This window comes from Daktulosphaira vitifoliae, unplaced genomic scaffold (genome assembly GCF_025091365.1).
Source record: "Daktulosphaira vitifoliae isolate Bord-2020 unplaced genomic scaffold, ASM2509136v1 Scaffold_1, whole genome shotgun sequence".
Lineage (NCBI taxonomy): Eukaryota > Metazoa > Arthropoda > Insecta > Hemiptera > Phylloxeridae > Daktulosphaira > Daktulosphaira vitifoliae.
Genome location: NW_026099572.1, coordinates 50,839,808 through 50,862,305, shown reverse-complemented (window position 1 = coordinate 50,862,305; position 22,498 = coordinate 50,839,808). Strand labels below are relative to the sequence as shown.

Sequence of the window (22,498 nt, the reverse complement as noted above, 5' to 3'; positions counted from 1 at the left end):
TTACAACATAATAAAACGAAATGTTTTGGGGTATTTATAAGGGTTTTCATGGCACATTGCTACAAAGAAGTAGTTTTAACAATAAACAACTAATATATATTAAGCTAAATTTTTGAGATATTTTAGATTAAATGACTCGTAAGCTTTAAATTTGTTACATATTTTTCATAAACATATTTAATAATCTACTTTTTAAAAAATTAAGTTGATTCAAATTTATCTACTTATCATTTTTTTAATAGAACAAATTTAGATCAAAAAAATATAAAAACAATTTACTAATATTTAAATACAGTACGAAGAATTTTTTTAATTAAATTAATAAGCAATTAAATGTTTAAGACAGTTCAGTATAAATTTATTGTTTCAATTTTATATAAATTATTAACAGGTTCATCCGAACGGTTTTTTCTATTTACACTATTATTATGAATGACAGCTAAAGTATTGTTCACATTTTTCAATGCTTCTGCATAATCACATTTATGAGTAACATCTTTTTGCAACTCTATGATAAGTTCAAGAACATTTGGATCATTAGACAATAGTATTTGTTGATATGAGCAATCTATTATTAATGTGATCCAATCTATTAATCTTTCTTCAATAACTTTTTTTTTTATAAGAGAATGCAATATCTTTAAAAGGTTCAATATATTTTCAAAAGGAATTTGACCTCTTAAACTGAGTGGCTTATTTAAAGGAGGATAAGCAAAAACTTTTAACAAGAGTTTCGAATGTTTTTCTGGATTGGAGCTACAATATAATAATATCTCTACTATTGAATTATCACTAATATCATTATTTTCTTCTAAAATATGTATCAATGATTCTTCTTGGTTGTTTTTTAAAAAATCACAAATAGTTATTTCATTTAATCTAAAATACATAACATAAATAAAATATATTATCTATTAAAGATATATAATTAAAAATTTTATACTTAGACTGAGGTAATGCTGAATTTGAAATATTTTTGTCACTACTATTTTGTTTAGCATACATATCCCATTCTATATCAACATAGTGTTCATTTTTTTCCATCAAATTATTGTCCATGAGCAATGATAAATTATTTCTTTCGCATGTAAAAGGTACAATAGCTAAATTTTGACCAGTTGCTAAGAGTAAATTATTTCCAAAACACCATAGATTTGGAGGATTATTGTAGTTTTTAAAATGTTGTACAGAAACTACCATATTGTAATGAAAATTATACACAATCAAAGCAGCTCCTGAAAGTTAATATTTTAATAATTAATTGAAAAATAATCTAAAAATAGATTGATGCTAATGTAACTGTAAGATAATAAAATTGGTTCTATTAGTAAAAATCCAAACACTTTCAATGAAACTTACCTTCTCCATTTGGTTCAGCTCCATAAAATGCAATACAATCTTGGCTCAACTGAACAATAGTTACAGCTTTATCTGAGTTAATTAAGTCAATTTTAGCACATAATTTCCCGGGGTATTCACTGCTTTCAGATTCAGCATACAATTCATGAGAATATAAACATTTATCAGACCCTATAATAACAAAAATCATTTAATTCACTTAATTTATTTGATCATATGATTTTACAAATTTGAACTAATTTTAAAAAATTGGAGTTTTAGTACTATTAAGTGTTTTTAAAAATGTACACATTTAATTTAAGTAGGTCTATCTAAGGAAAAAAATGTTTACAGTAATAATATAGGTCATATTTTCGAACTCACATAATGTTAATACACTAAAAGAATCTAAATTTTCTCTTAAACAATAACCTAGTAACTTTTTCTTTCTACTAGTTATCTGTAATCTTATTGGTATAAATGCATTATCCAATGGTATAGTATTTAATGTCTTCACTTTCTATAAATAAAAAATTAATATTATTTAGTTTAAGTAAATTTATTTTAGATAATAATAAATGAATGAAAAAAAGTTTTATTTACTTTATTATCAACAGAAACAATTACACAAATAGCTTTGGCTCTGAATAAGCATAACTTAGAAAACTCAATATTTTCATTTTCACCCAAGACAGCAGTTTTTATATTTTTTCTATTCCTAATGGCATCTTTTAAACATTCACAACAGCCATTTTCAAAAACCACTATAGTATTTTGATAATCAGATCGAGTCAAAAGTTTTATTATTTTGTTATTAAACTGAAAAATACAATATTACATTGAACATATGATTAATTCAGAAATCTCAGGATGTTTAATGTAAAGAAACAAATTTTTTGGAAAGATCACAATGATCTCATTAATGGGCTGTAAAAGTAAAAAAAAGTTAAGAAATACAAACAGAGCAATTCATTTATCATGACCCACAGAATTAATCAAAAAATAAAAATAATATTGAGAATTTTTTATTTGGTTTCTTTTATGGACATATTTACACTATTTTGGTATATTTTTCTTTATATATCAATGATGAAGTATTTTATACATGCATCCCTTATAATTTATAAGAGTGTCAACTTCAATTTTTCCAATGGCAACATACAAAAGAAACAAGTTTATTTGTTAATAATGATCTAAGAAAATAACAACTTTTAGATCAGTATTTCAAAATTTATTAAAATTTTATAGTAATAGCAGAAAGTGGGACACAAGGTTATTATTATCACTAGTATTTTTCCTGCCATAGTTATTCTCACATCAAGATATTACAATGTCAATAATTTTTGAATTACTGGTTCAAAAACTGTAATTTATCAGAAATTTTTTAATCAAATCATTATTTACTATATAAACTAATTATGTATATTGTCATTTGAAAATATAAATTTGACACCCAAGGGATGAACACAAAAAATACTTCATGATAAATAAATTAAGAAAATTATATACCTAAAATAAATCAAATAAAAAACATTCAATATTATTTTTATTTTACCTTAATTAATTGATTCACAATAAATTAATCATCCAATATACAAGATGTTTAAAAAGTAAGGAAACAGGTAAATTTTAAGGAACAATGAGATAAAAACAAACAGTTTTTTTACTTACATTCAATAAGTAAAAAATCCAAATCTATGTACTTTCTAATAGTTAATAAATAATCATAAGCTAAAAATAATTTATATTCACTTACATTGTATTTTTTCATGTCTTTTAAAGATAATGAATCGCGAGACCATCTTCCAATTCTTGTATAATTGAAAACCCCATAATAAAAATCACTAAATGGATCATAAATCACTTCAGAGGATAATTTATCAGAACTGCTCCAACAATACACTTGATTTTGATTAGATACCTATAAACAAAACCATTTCTTTTAATTTTTTTTCTAAATTGTTTATTTATATAAATATATTTACGTGAAAACAAGTAACCATGTTTTTGGACAATGTTACAATAACATTATCTATCTTAGCATCATTAGCGATTCCTAAAAAATTTGTCTCAATAATTGAACCCAAACTATAAGATGTGTCTAATTTTATCATATTGTTTAATATATCATTTAATTTTAAATAAAACGAAAAAAAAACTTATTACAAAATTTGATCACAGATCCAGTTTAATTTCATTAAAATATCACGTGAGTATAGCATCGTTATCACAAAAAAAGATAAAATTATCTTCATAAATATTCTAGTCTTATTTAATAACTAAAGTTGATTTTACGTCTTTGAAGATAAAGTCGTCTTACTCTACACCCCGCACATTATTACAATATTTAAATAATTGATTCGAAACCGTTTCAAATATTATCTGTAAAAATGTATTTTTAGGGATTAATGTTATAAAGTTGTATTTTGTACACTTATATATATACGCATAACCTCAAATATTACTAAAAACAGCGTTTTTGTGGACAACATCTGAAACTTTTTCGACTTGATAAACGAAACTGATATAAACGAAATTCAACGACCTTTTCTTCTAAGGCCGTGTTGAGTTCATTAATATATTTATCATTCTGATAACCAAAATTTAGATAATTCACATCAATAATAATAATAAATTATCCAAAAAAATTAAGTATTTTTTACAAAATGACTTTAATTCAGCTTATGACAAATATGAAGAAGTATATTATTCCAAAAGTATTTTATATGCAACTTCAACCATTTAGTCATAATGATAACGATTTAAAACTGACAAATGAATGTGTTCAGCGCCTTAAAGAAGTATGTAATGAAGGAGAATTTCTTCGTCTTAGTGTTGAAGGAGGTGGTTGTTCTGGATTTCAATACAAGTTTCAATTAGACACTTCTATTTCTAAAAATGATCTAGTATTTGAAAAACAAGGCGTTAAAGTAGTTATTGACATAATATCCTTAGACTTTGTTAAAGGTTCAACTGTCGATTATGAACAAAAACTAATTAGATCAGCCTTTAAGTTAGTTGGCAATCCAAAAGCCAAAGATGGATGTTCATGTGGTGCATCATTTTCTGTTAAAGTAGATTAAACATTATGAATTTATTTTATTATTTTATTAAATGTATATAGTGAGATGTATACAATGTAAATATAATTAATTTGTATATTTTTTATTATTATAGAGAAAAAATATAGTTTTTTTTTTTTTTGTCAAAGGTATGTTATCAAATTTTTTTAATTTTTGAATCTCAAATCCACAATTTAGTGATAAAACTTAGTATATATCACCAAAATGTTATTACATTATACTTATTGTGTATAAAGAGTGGACTATCAAATCACCCTCTGTAGATGTCTAAAAAGTCCTGTTTTTCTGGCGAAATTAAGTATTCTCTGGGTCTTAGGTGTTTGATATTTTCTTTTTCAGGAAAAGGTTTACTCAATTAGTTTGATCTTAGTGAAAATAATGCTTCACATCCGCATATTATGTGAAATGAGTCTTCCTCTTCTACTTCAAACTTCCTGCACTTAAGTGATTCCAAGACCTCCATTGCCCAAAGATTTTTAAATAAATAACCATGTCCTGTCAGTAGATCAGTCAAAGTACTTATTTGATATTTAATCATGCTATTAATATCACACATCAGTAGACTGGGGGTTTTAATAAACATTTTAGATTGTCTAATTACTACTAAGTACTTTCAGATTTTCCTGTGTTGTTCTCTGCCCCAATTCTTGGGAAGCGCTTTGAATGATTGCTCAGTGTGTCCTACCAATGGTTATGGCACAACATAAGTGATCTCTGCTTCTTTCCTAGCTAAAAAGTCAGTTTTTTAATTTCCAGTGATACCGTCGTGTCCTGGTATCTACACTAGTATAACTTTGTTGAACCCCAATAGGGATTCTAAAGTTTCCCTGCATTCGAGGACAAGTTTCAAGCTTACCTAATCGTTACAGAGTGCTTTCAGAGCGACTTGACTATCACTCTAGATAGTTATCTTTCTTTTCTTGTATAGCAGCAGGTTCTTAGCCTCCACCAATATCGCTTATGATAAAATTAGATAAATGTAATTACTTTCTTTTTAATTTTAAACAATATTCCATTTTAAGTACCTAAATTTTATATTCTATGCAAAAAAATTGAAGTAAGAACTTAGCGTTGCTACATAAATAAGTAAGATAATAATGCATTATAAATAGTGTATTATTACATAGTACATTATTTTAAATTAAAAATTGCAAGTAAGCACGTTTTATGAACTATTTATTTAAATTGTCAATATTTTTACAGTTGTATTAATTATTTTAATTTTGAAGGTTAGATTAATTTGGAATTCATTGAAGATTATTTTAAACTAATAAAATAATTTTTGTAATTTTGTGTCATTTATACGTCTAGTTTTAAAATATATTAATTTAAATGGTATTATTTCCTCGTCAATATAATAATTATTGTCCATTTGATTAGATCAAAAAAAAAAACTTGATTATTTAAAAGATTTAACTTTTAAATTTTATTTTAAATCTTCAATACATATATTGTTTTTAATGATTGATTATTAAACAAAATCCTATATAAAAAAAAAAGTTGATTGTTAAAATTCTCAAGATAAACATCACTATTTCTTGTATAAATATTTTGGAAAAAAAAAATATTCTTATAATATTTTAAATTTCAGCATTTTACTACTACTTATTATTATTATATTTTTAAGTTATACTCTGCATTGCTATATAGGAAAATTGGAATAAACAATGAAAAAGTTATCATAACTAAATAATTGAATCATGAGATGAGGTAGAAACCATCCCTGGCCATATTCTTGTTAGCAAAATTGGGTTTGCTAATCGTTTCCAAAATCGAGAGGATTTTAAAAGGAAGCAAAAAAAAATAGATAATTTCCTGGTATTTGGATCGGTTTTAAGTAAAAGTAATCAACTTTGTAGTTTTTTTGTAGCTATCACTCAAAAAGAATTTTAATACAAAATGACAGACCCGGACCTTTTTTGTTTAGAATAAATTAGCAAACCCAATTTTTGCAAATTTTGTATATTTTTAATGAACCAGGTATAAAATACTCAAAAATGTTGTGTCCTCTTGGTTAGTTATTTTAATAATTTTAGATATTAAACATTTAAAACAACTTAATTCAATATATTAAAGTTGCTATTTAAAAAAAAAAAAATTGTCACTTTTTAAAATAAACTATTCAAACAATTAAAATGGTACATATGCATATCGACGAATCGTATGGATGCGAATATAGCAAAATACTTTATTATTTTGTATTATTATTTATTGTGTATAAGATATTTTGTTTAACAATGAATCAAAGTTCCATAAGTCACAAATTATTTAAATTCAATTATTATTCACACATAGAAATCTCAGTATTGTCTTAACAATAAATAAGGAGCGTTGAAGTTAAAATGACACGTTAATAGTTATTTCCATTTATTACGCTCCAAATTAACAAAGCAAACAAAATAGAAAATCACGAATTTAAATTTAAATTAATTTACAAGAATCAAGTTTTTTTTTGGTCTAATCAAATACCAGGAAATGATCTATTTTTTTTTTTTGCTCCCTTTTGAAATCCTCTCGATTTTGGAAAAAAAAAATATTCTTATAATATTTTAAATTTCAGCATTTTACTACTACTTATTATTATTAGCTTCGATGCGAAGCTGAGAAGGTATTGGTTTTACTATAATGTTTTTTTTTTTTTTTTGTGTCTGTTACCACTTTTTTTCAGCTCTCACCGAACGGATTTCTTTCAACGATACGTCAAAAGATCACAAATTGTATCTAGTCGAAGACATTACCCTTCAAAATTGAAAAAATTTCCCTCGTTCCCCGTAAATGGGGGAAACCTCCAAAAAAATTACTTATACATACTTTATCTTTATCGAGATATTATTAAGGAACCAGCAGATCATGTAGCTTTTAGAATAAAACACCAATTTTTTTTAAATTAAGCACTATCTAAAGATTTGCATCGAAGCGTTTATTTTTGATAGTGATTTTAATCACTGTCAGATATCATTATACTTGATCCAACTATACCCGTCACAACTGTGCCGCGACCCCCCTGTGCTGGGTTTTTTTTATATTTTTAAATTATACTCTACATTGTTATATAGGAAAATTGGAATAAACAATAAAAAAGTTATCATAACTAAATAATTGAATCATGAGATGAGGTTTCTTCCATCCCTGGCCATATTCTAGCGAGGATTAATTAATTATAATTTATATTATATTATGTCAGCTACAATAATAATTATAAGGAAAATTTTTAAATTTAAATCAAAATATGTAATTTTTAAAATATATTATCATGTATTCTATTTTAAGTATAAATTGGCACAAGATAATATTATTATTTAAATATTTTAATACATATTATATTTATACAAGAAATAGTGATGTTTATCTTGAGAATTTTAACAATCAACTTTTTTTTTTATATAGGATTTTGTTTAATAATCAATCATTAAAAACAATATATGTATTGAAGATTTAAAATAAAATTTAAAAGTTAAATCTTTTAAATAATCAAGTTTTTTTTTTTGATCTAATCAAATGGACAATAATTATTATATTGACGAGGAAATAATACCATTTAAATTAATATATTTTAAAACTAGACGTATAAATGACACAAAATTACAAAAATTATTTTATTAGTTTAAAATAATCTTCAATGAATTCCAAATTAATCTAACCTTCAAAATTAAAATAATTAATACAACTGTAAAAATATTGACAATTTAAATAAATAGTTCATAAAACGTGCTTACTTGCAATTTTTAATTTAAAATAATGTACTATGTAATAATACACTATTTATAACGTATTATTACCTAACAAAAATATTACTAAATGTGATTTTAATGTAGTATTTGTATCCGCACTGTATACCAGTATTTACATTTAGGATGTTTGGAGGTTACATAGGAATAATATAAAACGTAATTTAAAAATAAAACTTCAAATAGTTAAAGATATTAATTTAAAATAATTAGTCTCTTATTAATACGAATAGTTTAATCTGTATGATTTATTATGTCATTTTGTAAGAAATCGAATTTTTCATTTAATAATTAATTTAGTTTTTTACAGTTTTCTTTAATTCACTAACAAAGGTTAAATTTTCAAAATAATTATGTTTTCTAAATTATTTATGTTTTATTAGTCAATTGATCTTCAAATATTTCTTCTAATCTTAATATACTTTTTAAATTGACGAAAAGTTTTATTGGTAAGTTTTGCAGTTAATCAGTAAATAATTTAGTACTATATAAGATATTATTCTTATTCGTTAATTATAAGTTTTTTAAACTATTATGGATTATTAAATTATATAATTTAAAAATTTTGAATATTCTTTTATTGTTAATATGTATTTTAATTTGAGTTAAAAATTATAAATCTATATGTATAGTTTTGGAATTTATGAATTAGGTGACATGTCATCTAGCCTATGCATCTAGTTAAACAGTTAAATTAAATAATTTAATGAATTTACATTACACTCTTTTTTTATCAATAGTTGTAGATTTTATTTATTAAATTTTAAAAGTTGTTTTTTTTTTTCTATAGAAATACATGAACTATGTATTAATCACTAGATGTCATTATTATATATTGGCATTATGTCAATGACATTATGTCATTAATATATATGATTAGTTTTTATTTTCAAGTATATTTTTAGAGTAATAAAAGTATTATGGTTTTTTTTCTTACATTCAATATTTTTTATTTTTCATATATATATATATATATATTTAATGATATTGTATTAAATATGTGAATTGATTTGTATTCTTTAATTTATTTTTTTTTTAGTGCTCTATTTTGATTGATGTTGAGTTAAAGTTATTTTGATTAGAGACAGATTCAGTACGAGTACTAAGGTATTATAGCACTCTACTTGTGATGTGTTTATCATACCATAAAAACAGTTATAGCTAAACAAAAATTATCAAGTTATAAAATTTAATTAGATTTCTTTCCAAACAAAAATTTTTTTTTATCATTTCCTATAAACAAATACAAGGTTCACTCCTGATTTCGATCAGTCATGTTCTGATTTGTAGGGTGTTTAGGAGGTAAGAAATAAGGTTTTTATTTTTACATCGTTCATAATAATTGACCTGTTCCTACAGTTAAATCACTCTGTATACAAGGTGGGATAGTAAAACAACAATTTTAAAATAACTATAAAAAATCAACAATTATTTTTTTAGCAATTAATTTCATATCACCTGAAGTATATAAAAAAGCATTTTAAATTGTTAATTTTTCATTATAAAAGGAAAAACAACACTCCTTGAGTTTTGAGGAAACCAATATGTTTCCTCTAATATTTGTTTTACTTTTCTCATATTCTTTATTTAAAACCGTAAGTTGTTCTTATATTTATATTCTTAATATGACTCATCTCTAACCACTACAAAAAAATCATTAGCCATTAAATTATAAATATAGTTGGCATCGAATCGGGCACATATTATCTTACTGGGGTATGTAAAAATCATTATGGGTTCTCCTTAGTTGGCCCCTACATCTTATCAAATAATGAGAAAAGTAAAAATAAAAGACATCAATGTTTTTTGTGGTAAAAAAAGTGTTGCTTATAGAAATCAATGTTTGATACAAATATATAATACAATGTATACCTATATGAAATTCTCAATAATTTTGGAAAATACACTGTACTGCCACATTACCACTTAGAAAATAACTTATATAGCATGAATTTATAGCAATTGTATATAATTACAAGTTACAAAATTTATGATTACTAAATACTAAAGAATATAGAATACAATTTTAAAATACAATTTTAAAATTACAAATATCAATATCTACTACTAGGTAATTCTTTAATTATCTTTAAATGGCCTGTTTACTATCCCATCCTTATGTTTATATATATTCATTACATAACTTAATTAAATTTAATGGTTTACTTAAATAAAAAAACTAATCAAAATGTTGTTAAAAAAATCTACTTAATTGAGTATATTATAAAATTTGATTATACTTGTAAACATTTTATGTTAAATTCAGGAGAAAATAAAAATTATTTTTGTTTTAGATTTATGATTTGTATAGCTATATGTTATCAAAAAATTTAGAACTATATAGACTGGTAGTAACACACACAAATAAAGTTAAAAAATTAATATATTATTGAATTTTGTAGTTGAAACCTATTTTAACAATAAATACTTTAAAAATATTAGAAATTAATGATTTTAATTGTCTATATGGACAATGTGAACTAAGTAACTTTTTAATTAATAAAGTGGACATTTTTTTAATTTTCGAGGGTAATATCTTTAACTAGATAATAGTTGTGATCATTTGATGTATCGTTAAAAAATAGTTGGTCAAGTGAGAGCTGAGAAAATTAATGAGAGTTTTGAAATGAAACATAAACAAAAAATCACATAGTAAAATAATTTTAATATGAATAAGAAATTTCTTCAAACAAGGGGAGACAATAGTAATGAGGTCCTTGATATGCATTGAACATCAATAATTTCAATGAAATTATTGAATCTAAATGAGATAAAAATCAAATTAGTGAAAAAAATTTTTCCAACTCAAAAACTTTTGTAAGGTATTTTAAAATAAAATAAAATACAAAAATAGCATATATTTGAACACTGTAGCCTTTTTCACCATGAAGACCAAATAAAGTTATTATGTATATTAATAATTTTTTTTTTTCATATTAAGGTATATTACATAAGCTTTAATTTAAGATATATATAAAAGGGTCAGACTTTCCAGAACACTTTCAAAAGTTAAGTTGAAAAAGTTGTCATTTTGAATCCCACCCTGTGGGCAGGTAAAGGGTCAGATTTACAAAAAAAATATACAAAATGATAGGTAAATACCTCATGTCTCTATAAAAAAAAATTGTTTCTATTCATTTATTTTTCAAAAATTTATTGCAGTTTTAAGTAAAAAAAAATTGAAAAAATGTCAAAAATTAGCTATTTTTAAATTTTTTTGTAGATTTCCCACATATAGGGGGTACGAGGGAGATTTTCTCAATATTTGAGAGTAATATTTTTGAGTAGATACAATTTGTGGTCTTTTGACATATCGTTAAAAGAAATCGGTTTGGTTAGAACTGAGAAAAAGTGGTAATAGACACAAAAAAAAACACATCATAGTAAAATTAATACTTTCTCAGCTTCGCATTGAAGCTAAATAAAAATTCAGCTTATTATACTATTTAAATTATAGATAAAACACAAATTATAAAGATAGAATCATCCTTGTAACCGTATTATGTATTAATTTAATAATTTGTTTAACTAATTCTATTTCAGAACTTAAATAGAATATGGCTGAATTAAATAATGATGAAACTATTAAAAATAAAGAATCAAAACAAATCACTTTATTAAATGATGTGAAAATATTATTTCATGTAAAATCAATCTTCAGTATGATATGTGATCAAATTGCAAACTTAACTATTTCTGGCAATAAATTACTAACTACATTAGGAGTTAAAAGTTCTTCTCCAAGCTACTTAGATGATGTTCAGTTAAAATTGCTGTCTGAATCTGAACCAGATTTTTTACAATCATTTCTTATAAATAGTGATATTTTCTATGGAACGTTGAACAAATGTACAGATATTAATGCACTCATACTTATGATGAATATATTTTCTAAGATTAAGATATTACCATTGAATCAAACAACAGCTGATGTTATATCTTTGATTTGTAAATCCAAATATTTTGAAAATTTAAATAATGCCCTTGTTAAATATCACATTATTCAAGATGTAGTTAGTCTAATACAATTACAAGAATTTCTTAATAATTGCATAGATTTAAATCAATATATCATCAACCCAGAATCAAAAAATATCTTAAATGATATTGTTTTAATAACTTTTACTAAACTAAATAATAAAAATGTAAAACTCAATATAGATAGTCAATATGAAACAGAAATAATTCCCCAAGTAAATTTGGACGAAATAAAAATTACTAATAAAGTACAGTATGGTGAAAGTAAATGGCCTCTATGTTACAAAACGCTTTCAATATATCCTATACCAGCAGATTTGGNATGTTACAAAACGCTTTCAATATATCCTATACCAGCAGATTTGGTTCCTAAAAAGGTCTTCTTAAATCCAAATATCACGAAAGGTAGATATGATAGTGTAGAGCATTACTTAGATGTACAATTCCGATTACTACGTGAAGATTTTATTGCTCCTATGAGAGAAGGTATCCAATATTATAAATCAATGAAAGAAAAAGGTATGGAAATTATAAATATTCCAAACATGCATACTTATTATGAATCAAAAATTGTAAAACAAATTGTTAAAGACGAGAAGATGTTACTATTTATAAATTTTTATACAAAAGAAAATTTTTTAAAAGACTCAAAAAGATTTATGTCAGAATCACTTTTAGTATTTAGTAATGACCATTTTCAAACTATGTTTTTTGCCATTGTTGTGCGAATGAATCATAAAAATATTTATCCAACTAAGTCATTAATATGTAAACCACTAGGAAAACCTACATTGATTAAATTAAATTCTGTTTATACTATGGCAGAGTGTGACACTTACTTTTTACCGTATAAATATACAATGGATGTCTTACAAAAGTTTAATGATTATAGTTTTCCCATGAGATCATATATCATAGATGCTAAAACTAATCCTAGAGTCCCTGCTTACTTAATACCTCATTCAAAATATTTTAAAATTGATGGAAAGATATTTGACATTTTAGATGACTATCAATGGCCAGATAATCAATCATTAGGCCTAGACTATGCTCAATGTTTGGCTTTTAAAGCTGCTCTTACCAAAGAATTTACAGTTATTCAAGGGCCTCCTGGTACTGGAAAAACATTTATTGGTGTAAGAATTGTCAAAAGTATTATAGAAAACATGTACAGGACAAATATATTGAAAAATCCAATTATAGTCGTTTGTTACACAAATCATGCTTTAGATCAATTTCTTGAAGGATTATTAAGTATTACAAACAAAATTGTAAGAATTGGAGGAGGCTCTAAATCTGATTTATTAAAAAAAAATAGTTTAAAAAATCATCAAATGTCTAGCATAGAATTTTTAAAAAAATCTTTTGTAATTGGACTTACTACTACTGGAGCTGCTATGAAACATTCTATTTTATTAAAATTGAAGTCTCCAATTGGTAAGTATATTTTCTAGATAAAATAATAAAACATCTCAATTTTAATCCACGACATTATGAAATCTATTAGTGAATACAGTTTAACATAATACAATTTTTAGAAAATAGTTTTTAGGTTTTTTCTTAGTTAATTATTACTATTTTTTTTTTTTATATAAAAATTTTAATAACTACTAATTTATAATAATTTTTATTATTTCTAAACATTAAAGTAATTTTATCTGTTGAATAAATTTAGAAGTTCAGAACAATAAATTGTACTACAATTTTTTATTAACATTGTAAAATAGAATGGGTATGAAATGTTTTCACAGTTTTGTCACTAGGCCTATATCATATGTTTTGAGTCATAATATCAAATAAGGGACACCATGATGTCCCTTATTTTGGTAATTTATGGAAGTCTATATTTTTCTTTGTGATAAAAAAAAAAATTATTCAAAACATTATTTTCATAAGGAAAATGAAGGAGGTATTATATAATGCTTTCATAAACTTGTGTAAAACGCATTTGAGAATACCAACTTCCTCATTCCTTCTCAAAGTCTAAAGTAACTAAATAAACACATGAGCACAAAATAAAAACCATAAAGTTTTGGTATTTGTTACAATATGTACTCTGGGCAACACATATCGAAAGATATTATTAAAATACTTTTAGTTGGAAAAACTTAAAATTTACATGAAATTATTGAAGTTTTGATGAATATTAGTTCCCCGCATGTGCAAATTACTGTTGAAGCAAAATTTCAAGTACTCTGCAATAAGTTCATAAATTTCTATATCAATTTATAGAAGTTGCTTATTTTTGTAATTTTTTCCCAGCTTTTAGGAAAATTTTGAAAAAAAAAAAACAAAATTCCTATGTTTTTTATATGACAAAATTCAAGTGCCTACAAGCTTGGGTTAAAATTGTATTAAGAGGTGTGAAATTTTGGGAATAACGTTTTTTCACCATAAAATTAAATTAAAAAATTATAGAAGAAAGTTTTTTTGAGAATTATCAAAATAAGGGATAACATAATATTCATAGGTATTGCTATTTTTACTTAAAAATAAATAATAATTGTTAATCAACAAATTTTATGGTAACAATTTACTGTGTTGATTTCACTTTTTGGCTTCATTGGCAATTAAACATTTTTACTATATTAATTAAATGATAAGGTCTAATTAGTTTATTAATATAACTTTAATTATAAGAATAAGCATAATTTTGATTTTTTAAATATGACATAAATAAATAAATTAGTTATTCATACCTAATAATTGTGATTGACACTAAAATTTATGACTATTCACATCAAGCACTGTTATGTAACTAAGTTGATCATACTCTCCTTTTTAAATATTTTATGATTTGGATTATAGTTGTTTATTTTATTTAACACTGTTTCATAGTAATAAATTTTTATAGTTATTGTCGAAGAAGCGGCTGAAGTTTTAGAATCACATGTTGTTATTTCACTGACCGAACATTGTCAACATGTTATTCTAATAGGTATGTTAAATAATAATTTTTACAGTACTGTGTCTAACATAATAATTTATAGTGATGGGATATATTGAATAGTAACTATCGAACTATTTGATAGTTATTCAAAAAATATTTGAATAGTCTTCATCTTTTTATGTGGAATAGTAAAATTATTCGGTAGTTACACAATATATTTGAATAGTTTTTAAAATATTTGAAAATGCCCATCACTAATTTTTACTATTAATGATTTTACAATAATTAATTTGAGTATTCATTAATTATCTTCTTATTATAATTTAGTGTATTGAATAAAAATTTTAAGTAGAACTAATCGAATATTTTTTGAAACCATTCAGTAGCCCATTCGAATAGATTTAAAACTATTGATAGTTTATGCTAAAAATAAACTATTCAGTTGTATAAAAACAATTCGAATCATTATTTGATAGTTTAAAATATTCAAAAATGCTCATCACTAATAACTTATTAATAAAAATAATGTATATACAATTTATTTCAGTTTTATTAGTTAAATAAAAATACATATATATTTTTAATTTTAAGCTATTAAGTTGGTTGAAATAATTTTCTATATTGGAAATAATGTCTTAATCTACTTCCAGGAGATCATANTTTTCTATATTGGAAATAATGTCTTAATCTACTTCCAGGAGATCATAAACAATTACGTCCTCGAACTGCAACATTTACACTTGCAAAGCAATTTCATTTTGATATTTCATTATTTGAACGTTTAGTAAAAAATGATTATCCTTGTTATACTCTACAAACACAACATCGCATGCGACCAGAGATTTCTTCATTAATTTTACCAATTTACCCTTACTTAAGGAATCATAATTCAGTCAATAATAGAGATAATATATGTGGTGTTACAAGAAATATGTATTTTATAAATCACGAGAACTCTGAGGAAAAAGTAAGTATGTCAATTAATAATACATGACTGTACATGTACAGTCTATTACATTAAATTTTGATTTTAAACATAAAGGTATTAGGATCTGCTAGCTATAAAAATATGCATGAAATATATTTTTTGATGGAATTTACAAGATATTTACTTAATCAAGGTTATCAGCAAGGCCAGATTACCATTTTAGTTACTTACAAAGAACAACTATTAGAATTACAAAAGGTAAAATTAACATATAAATTTTAAAAATCCTCTTCCTTACTTTTTGTACGTTCTGTATACTTTTAGGTGATATTAAGGCATTACTAAGAAAATATTTGTTAGTTTTATTATAATTATTTAAAAATCATTAGTTTTATATCCTCATTTTGTTTATACAGTGTCTGACTTGAAAAGATTTAGCATTATGCGTATTGAACAGATTGGTCTGTTTTTTTTATTATTTTTTATGTGATAATTTTTTAGAATTGAAAATCATTGTAATTATGAAATTCTTTTTTACAAAATAGCCTTAACAACAGGGTCATTGAATAATTTTATGTTTTAAACAAGGTTGTTCAATTTGGAAATTGCATTTTTTTCATATATATGGTAAAATTACAATAAAAATTATTTAGCCCCATAGGGTAATATTAAAACAGTGTAGAATAATTGATCCTAGGGTATTTTCAGCTTTTTACAACTATTTTTGAAGTCTAGCAGTTTATTGTTTTGACTAGTTATAAGATTACCTTTGGAAAATTTTAGATCAATGGAATACAATAATACAAATCAAATAGTTTTACATACAATTTTGGGAAATATCATTAGTTAGTAAAAAATATACTTGTAATTGGTAAAGTTCTACATAAATTATTATAAATATCTGCCTATAAGTAGAGTAGTGTACATAAGGGTGATTCCACTCAATTAAAATTAAAAATTATTAAAGTGTAAAAGTTTAAGGATAAATATAATGATTATTGTTCTTTGTATTTAATTATTATTTTTTAATTATAACTATTTATTTTTAACATCATCTCTGAAAAATTATTCTTATGTTAGAGAGGATGGGTTTACCTACATAGCTTAATACAGCGAAATCCAACCCCAGTACCTACACTCTGAGGCACAAATCTTTTCCTACTGAACTGAGTAGTTAATTCAGATAAATAATTAAATATTATTTATTATTTATATAGATAAGAGAAAGTAGTTATAATTTAGAGTATTTTCGAATTGAATGTGTTGATGGTTATCAAGGAGAAGAAAATGATATTATTTTGTTGTCATTGGTACGTAACAATGAAACAAACAAAATTGGTTTCTTAAGTATATTAAACCGTGTATGTGTTGCATTGTCAAGAGCTAGAAATGGATTATATATTATGGGAAACATGGAAAATTTATTACACTCTTTTATATGGAAAAGAATTAGTAACATTCTTGTTTGCCAGGACTCTATTGGTAATAAATACATTTTATAATATTTTTATTGTTTTATTTTAATTAAGAGTATCAATTAATATAACAACAACAGATGATCTAAATATATTTTTATAATATTCCTTGTTGGATAATTACATTAAATTTTAAATAAAATTGACTTGTTTTAGTTGAAATTAATTCTATTTTACAGAAATTTTTACTTTTAAGAATTAATTGTGGTATAATGTATTTTACATTAATAGCTTAAACCCTAAGTTTGATACCCTAAGGTTTTTTATACTAGATACATTATTTAGTTTTGTTTAGTAAATTTTTATTTTAAAACAATTTTCTGGAAAAGAATTATTTTTACACAGGAAACAAACTAACCTTACGTTGTCCAGTACATAAGGATTGGATTAAAACTGTATGCAAAAGTACTGATTTTGCAGATATTCAGTGTTTAGAAATTTGCAACGTTGTAATGTATTGTGGACATCAATGCAAAGAATATTGTCATATTCGAGATCAATGTCATGAAAATATCTATAGATGTAAAAAAGAATATACAAAGTAATTTTACTGTATTATTATCATATTACTATTATATAAAGTATAATTTTGGTAATTTCAGAGTTTTACCGTGTGGATTAGAAATAAAAATTGAGTGTTGGATGAGAAACTTATTTTTTATGTGTCCTCCAAAAGGTAATATAGAAAATAATTTTTATTCTCTCATTCAGAATTTTTTGTGTTGAAATTAAATTATGATACATTTTTTTCAGTTGTAAAAAAAGTGAATTTTCAAACAAAGTCTTACATGAATTATCACTAACAACTTAGGTTATCATTATGTACATTGAAAAATTTTAAGACTGAATTATCTTATTCTTTAATTTTTGTTTGTTTTAAGACTAATTATTTATTAATAAATAGAGGTATTGTGTAATTTAGCTTTAATTTCAATTTTTTATATAGTTACTTTGAAGTTAAGTTAAATTAAATTATTATGTTTTGTGATTAAATAATATCTTGCCAATTATGTTTTTTAATCAAAACCTTATGTTTATATTGTTAAATTGTTAAATGCTTAAATATGAAAAACTATAATGTTTTAGATATTTAATATAAATGTATCAGAGTATAAAATTAACAATTTGTTATAATATGTATTATTTATATCATATAGATTAATAATCTTAGACTTTATATTAAAATATTCAGTTTTAGATAAAGTTTTAAGAGGTCAGTGTATTCAGAGAGGTGAAAAAAATGTTGCCCCATTTTTATAAATTCAAAACCACTGTAAACTGCTTCAATAAATTTTTTTTTTGTATTCTAAAATTTTTGAAAAACTAAAAATCAGGTCATTTGTTGCAAACAATAAATACTTGTTTCCTTACTTACTGAACACTCAATATATCTTAAATAAAAATACATATTATTAATAATATAGTGGTCAAAACTATCTTGCGAGGTAATGTCAATAAGATATAAAAATATCACATCTCCTATTTGTCATTTTATAATTGTTATAGTTGATAATTTTTCTATAAACAAGGATATAAATAGCGAGGTCGCGTCACAGTATAGTTGGGTCAAGTATGGATGATATCTGACAGTGATTAAAATTTACAAATTGTATTGTTAAATTTAATATGCAGTCAGGACATTTTATTAATAGATTAATAGAATACTTAAATAGAAATCTTAGTAATCATTTCTAAGTAACATTTGGTAATGATTTATTTTAACTAATGAAAAATTAAAAAAATCTATACAATTGAGCGTCTTATAAAACTAGATTATAATTGAAAAATCCATCGTTAAATTTATATTAGACACAAAATCATTCTTTTAGAAATTATTTTTAAAGTTACAGGTTACTAAAAAATGTGAAATATTGATAACTGGTACTAACACACAATTATAGTTAAAAAATTAATGTACTACAAAGAAAAATTTATGAATTTTGTAGTTGAATACTTTTATCATATCAAATCTAATTTGTCAATAAATACTTTAAAAACATTAGAAATGAATACTTTTAATTGACTACAAGGAGAATGTGGGTTAAGTAACTTTTTAATTGATAAAGTGGAATTTTTTTCAATTTTTGAGGGTAAAACCTTCAATTAGATACGAATTGTAATTATTTGTCATATAGTTGAAAAACATAGATCAAGTTAAAGCTGAGAAAAAAGAATAGACATAAAAGGTATACCACATAGTAAAATAATTTAAAGTATTAAAGTAGAGTTGAAAAAGTTGTCATTTTAAAACCCCTTTGTGGGTAGGTAAAAGAACCAATGTTCACAAAAATATATCAAAAGATATGTAAGTACCTAATATATCTATATTATTGATTTATTCATTAAAAAAAAAAAAATGTCAAAAATTATTGATTTTTAAAATTGTAATTTTTTGTGGTATTTCTCTCATTTATGAAGAATAAGGGAATTTTTTTTTTAATTTTGAGGGTAATGTCTTCGACTTGATACAATTTGTGATCTTTAAACGTATTATTCATCAAAATCGGTCTAGTGAGAGCTGAGATTGAGTGGTAATAAACACAAAAAATCAAAAAAAGCATCATAGTAAAATTAATACCTTCTCAGCTTCGCATTGGAGCTAAAATTAAAAATTACAGTAATTTTTTACCTAACTCATTATAAATATAGGAATAGTAAACAATTTAATAGTATAGTTGAAATCATTGTACAAATCGTTAAAAACCTATATTTTTTAATATTGTGATTGGGTTTTAGTTTTGAATTTTATTAAAATTTAAAAAATTTCTATCAATAGCTGCATTTTTACTTTTTTTAATTTTTTCGTATTTTAAGAAAAATGATTACATTTGATTATACCATTAGAAAAAAAATTAATTTTTTATATTATACTAAAGATTTAACTATATTGAAATTATTTACAGGCGTCCTACTCTCATAGAAAATTTTACTTGTAATAAAAATCTTGTATTCAACTAAATGTTAATAATAGGTGCATGTCTTCCGTACCCTATGAAGGAAAATAGTCAAGATTTCATAAAATTATTTTAGGATAACAAAATACCATTAATTCCGACTAAAGTGGTTTAGTATTATTAATTATCTAGTGTATGTAAGATATCATTATGTCAGCTTTATTTAAAATACTTCTAGCATTTAGACATTGAGTTTAAAAAAAATTGATAAATTATAAGAAATAATAGACAAATTAATGAAATTTAGACATTCATGTAGCTAAATTGCATAGTTGACACGCCGTTTCATATTCACGATTATAAATAATGAATTGTGTTATTATTTTTCAGTGTTAACAAATTAAACAGTTTATTTACAATAATTTTAGTTAACATTATATTATATAGTATTGATATAAATCTTTAAATGAATTTATAAGTTTATAAGTTTAAGCTTCGATGCGAAGCTAAAATTCATTTTACCATAATGTGTTTTTTTTTTTTTAATTCTTTTGTCTGTTGCCACTTTTTCTCAGCTCTCACTGGACCGATTTTAGTGTACAAAATGGCAAAAGATCACAAATCGTATTTAGTTGAAGATATTACCCTTAAAAATTGAAAAAATTTCCCTCGTTCCCTGTAAACGGGGAAATCCCCAAAAAATTTAAATTTTTTAAATCTGTAAATTTTGTCATTTTTTTCTTAATACTACTATAACTTTTTCCAAATTAATAAATTAACTTCATTTTTTTTTTTATATCGAAACCTTAGATATTTTCCTTTCATTTGATATCATTTTTTTGAAAATTTAACACAGCCTACTCACAGGGGTAAATTTAAAATAGCAACATTTTTACGAAAATTAACTTTATCAACTTGAAATTAATGTGTTAGGCATAGTAAAAGAAATCTAATTTTTGAACTTCTATCTTCAACAAAAGTGACAATTGTGACTGCAATATTATTGTAGTATCCTCCCGCGGTGGATATCAATCGCACGAAATATTTACTACGTATTTACGGGTGACCTAAAGACATCAAAAGTGAACGTACACCAAACACAATGGACAGTGTCAGCAGTGCACAACTATCGAAACGTTGTGCGAGCATATTAAACAGATTCGCGGATTATTTTTTTGTATAACGGCTGCAACAATCTTTTTGATTTTACTGCATTTCACTCAAACCGTTGACAGCAGCAGATATCAGATTGTAAACAGTAGCGACAGTGATAGTGGACACGAAGATGCGGATGACATCGACAATTTAAAAAATAACTTGTTTGTATAACTAATCGTTTGGACGCTCTCGGTCGAGATTACATAACAATCGAAGATCGTGTTTTTATATTGGAAAAACGTATCGAAACAGTAGAACGAAAGTGCATTTGAATGTCAAATATAAATGGTTTGCTAATATTTTATATTATAATATAGCATATATTTATAATATATATATATGAACTATTTCTTCTCTAGCTCGGAGAATCGGGCGCGTCCTCAGATGCGGATAGAGGAACGGCCTGCAGATAAGCAGGTTAGCCGCGAAATAAGCAGTTCATTCAATTGGACTGACGAATAAGTGGTCGCGGACAGCGAGCCGCCCAGACGCTTGTTAATCCTGTAGATATACAGAATAGCCGTGAAATAAGCCTATATGGACGAATAAGCAGTAGCGTTTGGGTGAGAACGGAGAATTATGGCAACGCAACCAATGAAGTTAGCCGCTCACTAGCCGAAGGGACTGGCTATGAGGGCAACCCCCTCACAAAAAAATCATTTACCAAATGACAATGGCACAGAAAGGAGTAAAGGTTACTGTATCAGAGGATTCGGATGCCTCAGTTCCGGCAATTGGTGGGGGGTGTACCCACCAGGTGTCGTTATCAAACGAATACGCGCCAAATGTAGGAGTGTTGAGGCAGGCTCCTGCAGCCAACCACGGGGTTGGTACTGCGACTGCAGGGAGTGATGGTAACCAAGCCACTCCAACTGGTGAAATAGCCGGGAAGCCATTGGCAACGAACTGCTTGGATTCTGAAACGGACTTAACGACGGCCTTCCCCCTAGATACGTCAGCAAAATCCTCTATATTTATAATTCGTTCTGAGGCAGGTACTTTTAAAAAGACCTATAGAGGTCATCA

The 22,498-nt window shown here is 24.6% G+C and overlaps 3 protein-coding genes across 4 annotated transcripts; 2 read left to right on the top strand and 1 right to left on the bottom strand.

The window, feature by feature from the left end:
- Nucleotides 1–329: 329 nt before the first annotated feature.
- Nucleotides 330–3,719, bottom strand: LOC126893615 (nucleolar protein 11). Its single transcript, XM_050663986.1, has 7 exons — nucleotides 3,324–3,719; nucleotides 3,095–3,259; nucleotides 1,942–2,157; nucleotides 1,723–1,858; nucleotides 1,360–1,530; nucleotides 944–1,235; nucleotides 330–879 (listed from the first exon to the last, which is right to left on the bottom strand). The coding sequence occupies exons 1-7, from the start codon at nucleotides 3,450–3,452 to the stop codon at nucleotides 348–350; spliced, it is 1,641 nt and encodes a 546-aa protein (XP_050519943.1). The 5' UTR covers nucleotides 3,453–3,719; the 3' UTR covers nucleotides 330–347.
- Nucleotides 3,720–3,840: 121 nt separating this feature from the next.
- LOC126893617 (iron-sulfur cluster assembly 2 homolog, mitochondrial) lies at nucleotides 3,841–4,537 on the top strand. Its single transcript, XM_050663987.1, has one exon. The coding sequence runs from the start codon at nucleotides 4,005–4,007 to the stop codon at nucleotides 4,419–4,421; it is 417 nt and encodes a 138-aa protein (XP_050519944.1). The 5' UTR covers nucleotides 3,841–4,004; the 3' UTR covers nucleotides 4,422–4,537.
- Nucleotides 4,538–8,205: 3,668 nt separating this feature from the next.
- LOC126893485 (NFX1-type zinc finger-containing protein 1-like) lies at nucleotides 8,206–18,739 on the top strand. Of its 2 annotated transcripts, XM_050663751.1 has the most exons (10): nucleotides 8,207–8,598; nucleotides 9,189–9,256; nucleotides 11,693–13,564; nucleotides 14,982–15,065; nucleotides 15,716–15,984; nucleotides 16,060–16,203; nucleotides 17,163–17,427; nucleotides 17,766–17,961; nucleotides 18,023–18,096; nucleotides 18,174–18,739. In XM_050663751.1, the coding sequence occupies exons 3-10, from the start codon at nucleotides 11,707–11,709 to the stop codon at nucleotides 18,221–18,223; spliced, it is 2,940 nt and encodes a 979-aa protein (XP_050519708.1). In that variant the 5' UTR covers nucleotides 8,207–8,598; nucleotides 9,189–9,256; nucleotides 11,693–11,706; the 3' UTR covers nucleotides 18,224–18,739. The 2 variants fall into 2 exon arrangements, with proteins under 2 accessions (XP_050519709.1, XP_050519708.1); XM_050663752.1 differs by lacking the exon at nucleotides 9,189–9,256 and having other exon boundaries at nucleotides 8,206–8,598.
- Nucleotides 18,740–22,498: the final 3,759 nt, after the last annotated feature.